Source organism: Aedes aegypti, chromosome 1 (genome assembly GCF_002204515.2).
Source record: "Aedes aegypti strain LVP_AGWG chromosome 1, AaegL5.0 Primary Assembly, whole genome shotgun sequence".
NCBI classification, from domain to species: domain Eukaryota; kingdom Metazoa; phylum Arthropoda; class Insecta; order Diptera; family Culicidae; genus Aedes; species Aedes aegypti.
Window position 1 is genome coordinate 194,250,389 of NC_035107.1, and position 3,243 is coordinate 194,253,631.

General features: G+C 44.9%; 1 protein-coding gene across 1 annotated transcript; it reads right to left on the reverse strand.

The window, feature by feature from the left end:
• Positions 1-248: 248 nt before the first annotated feature.
• Positions 249-1,935, reverse strand: LOC110680500 (3-hydroxyisobutyryl-CoA hydrolase, mitochondrial-like). The gene is made up of 3 exons (XM_021856301.1): positions 1,778-1,935; positions 1,571-1,661; positions 249-1,498 (listed from the first exon to the last, which is right to left on the reverse strand). Exons 2-3 carry the CDS (start codon positions 1,571-1,573, stop codon positions 386-388), a joined length of 1,116 nt encoding a protein of 371 aa, XP_021711993.1. The 5' UTR covers positions 1,574-1,661; positions 1,778-1,935; the 3' UTR covers positions 249-385.
• Positions 1,936-3,243: the final 1,308 nt, after the last annotated feature.

A 3,243-nucleotide genomic window follows, 5' to 3' on the forward strand; every position in this document is an offset into this window, starting at 1 on the left:
TTATCAATGCTATATTGAACCCTTGTATATTTTCATCGAAGAACTCCTGTAGGATTAACGGATGATTTGTAGAGTAGGAATTGAAGAAATTCGAAAGAATTCCTTGAAAATCTCTTAAGGAAATTCTGAAAGAATTTTGGGAGTGATCATTGTGAAAACTTTTGGAGGTATCAACATTGGAATTTTCTCAAGGATTTCCCGGAGTACAATTTTCTACAGCTTTGCTTCCAAAAAAAAAAAACTGATTCTATGTAAAAATTGAAACATTTGGAATTTTATTCCTTTCACCCTTGTCTAAACATAATTACGGTTAACAAAAGCTTTGCCTTAATCTAGTAAATGCACTTCCAGAACGGGTTTTCCCATCATCAAACCAACCCTCTCCTCACAGGTTCGCTTTCATCTCATCGTCAAACAGCAGCTCATCGCCATCGGGAAGCGGCCCAAAGAAACGATCCACCTGCTGTTCGGTTACATCGCCCAACCTAGCCGGATCCCACTTGGGGCTTTGATCGCGGTCGATCAGCATTGCCCGAACTCCTTCCTTGAAGTCGCTTTTGATAACGCTATGAACTGCCATTCGGAATTCCATTTTCAGACAGCTACGCAGGTCACAGTTAAGGCCAAGGTCCAGCTGTTTCTTCGTGACCTTCATTGACGTGGGCGACATCTTGGAGAGGGTTTTCAGCGTGCTGCTGGCCCATTCGCTGTTATCCTTTTCCAGGTTGGTCACAATGGCTTCAACCGTTGGTGCGCTGAAGCACTTGTTGATCTGTTCCATGTTCTTGGCCAGAACGAAATCGGAGGTGTCTTTAACGTTGAACTTGTTTAGAACTTCAGCAACTTCCGAGCTATTGCTGGTGGCGATCAGCTCCTTCTCCAGGGCTTCGAGATCTTTGCTCTCCACGTAATGGGTGGCAATGCCGGCTTTGGTGACATCTTTCCCCTTTAACCTGAAACCGGTCAATCCCAGATAGAGGCCTAACTTGCCTTGCAATCGTGGCAAAAAGTATCCACCTCCGACGTCCGGGAACAAACCGATGGCCGTCTCGGGCATGGCAAACATGGTCCGCTCGGTTGCCACTCGATACTTTCCGTGAACGGACAGCCCGACGCCTCCACCCATCGTAATTCCGTCCACGATTGCCACGTAGTCCGGTTTATAGGCCGAAATCAGTGCATTAAGGCGGTACTCCTCCCGGAAAAAGTTCCTCGACGAGTCAATCGGTCCATTCTCGACCACTGCTCGGACATCGCCCCCGGCACAGAATGACTTCTCCCCCGCGCCTTTCACGATGACCAGACTTTTGTCCTGCCAGTTCTTCATCGCTCCGTAGATCTGCCGAACCATGTCCAAGTTGATGGCGTTCAGTGCCTTCGGGCGGTTCAACGTTATCAATCCGGCATTCTTACCGACCTCTTCGCAGATGACGGTCCGTTCCGCGCCGGAGGACATGCCACGGGCGATCAACGGTACGTTTCTTTGGACGGATCGAAGCTAGAATTGGACATAATCAATTAGTGGCGATGGGACACTCTTATTGAGTTTTTTTAAAGCAAGAATAAATACCATGTTCCCAGTGTTCCAATTCCGTGAGCTAATGACCGTCCCCTTTGAGGTGTGCGATTATGCAATCTAGTCAAGGTAATTGACAACAAACCTGCGGAGGAAGAACGAAGGAATATAACTTGTTGCCAACCATATGATAAACAAAGCGCAATGTCGATTAAAAGCGATAGATGAACTGCACAGTTTTGTAGACTTGATAGTACTTACGATTTTGGATGTGGCAAATACTTGGAATGCCAGATTGCGGCTAATTCAAATAGATCGCGAACAAAGCAAAGAAAGTGTACCAACAAAACCTCCAACTTGAATCGCCGCCACCGGTCAACTGTGAAGCGGGAGCCGGGAGCTCGACGTTGACAGTTCAGTGAGTTGACAGAAAAATATTATGGGTGGTGAGTTATAAAATACACCACTTGACTGGCGTGCGAATCGCAAATCAGTCCCATAGGCCTATTCACATGACGTTCAAAGACAGTTGATCGGGGAGCTCTTTGACAGTGTTCTTCTATGAAAATTACAGCCTCGTGTATGCACCGGTCCTCCACCGATGTAAACAAATGCATAGACGGACCTGTCACATAGGCTTTTTCATGTGACAGTGACAGGTCCGTCTATGGACTTATCTGTAGTAATTCAACGTTTTTGCGAGCCAAGATTAGACCAAAAGGGGTTCGTTCAAATATTACGTAACGTAACAGGGGGTGGGAGGGGGTCTTCCATAGTGTTACGATTTATACAAAAAAATATTTTTTTCATACAAAAGCTGTTATGTGGGGGAGGGAGGGGGTCTAAAATTGGCAAATTTTGCGTTACGTAATATTTGAATCATCCCTAACTGATAGTCTGTTTGTTTCTTATTTTTCTAAGCCTGCTTATTTCTTATATCTCTAAGCCTGCTTATCAATAGACCATTTCCGTCAGCTCTAACCCGCAGTTTTTGTATTTTCCTTCGAAAGACAATCATTTTTAAAGAATATTAACGCTTTCAGATTTTGTTTATATGCACTCCTGATTTTCTTACAATTTTTTGAAAACATGGATACTCACCACATTTTGAAAAATAATTCGAGATGCGGTACAGTTTGGTCAACCCTATAGAAATCAGCAGCGTGGTGATTTTGCAACAGTTTTTCGATTCCACTCCTGCATTGGGATGCTTGTTTACATTCGGAAACGTCAAATCAGGTTCGCGCTCAAACTGACCGTGATCCCGGTCAGGGCGCCCCAAACAGGAGCGCCAACGAAACTAATTTGAAATTACTGTAGTGTTCGCCGGGTGCGGTCATAGTGGAGAAGGTGATTTCCGCGGTTCGTTCCGCGGAGAACGAAACCAGCGGAGCCCATTATGATGAATGGAAACAAAAACAAAAATCATTTGGTCATAGGCCTATTCACATGACGTCTCAAATCAGCTGATCGGGAAGCACTTTGACAGTTCTTCTTTGTAAATGACAGGCCCGTGTTAGCACCGGTCCTCCACCGATGTAAACAAATGCATAGACGGATCTGTCACATGAAAAGGCCTATCCAGCTTTTTACGCCTGGCTGCCATAAAATTTTGGATCACCCCCATTTGACGCATGCTGCAAACACTATAATTTCTTATGGTTGCATCTCAGTAAACCGTGCCTGATTGAAAAATCTACATAAACATTGAAAATGTCAACTGTTTT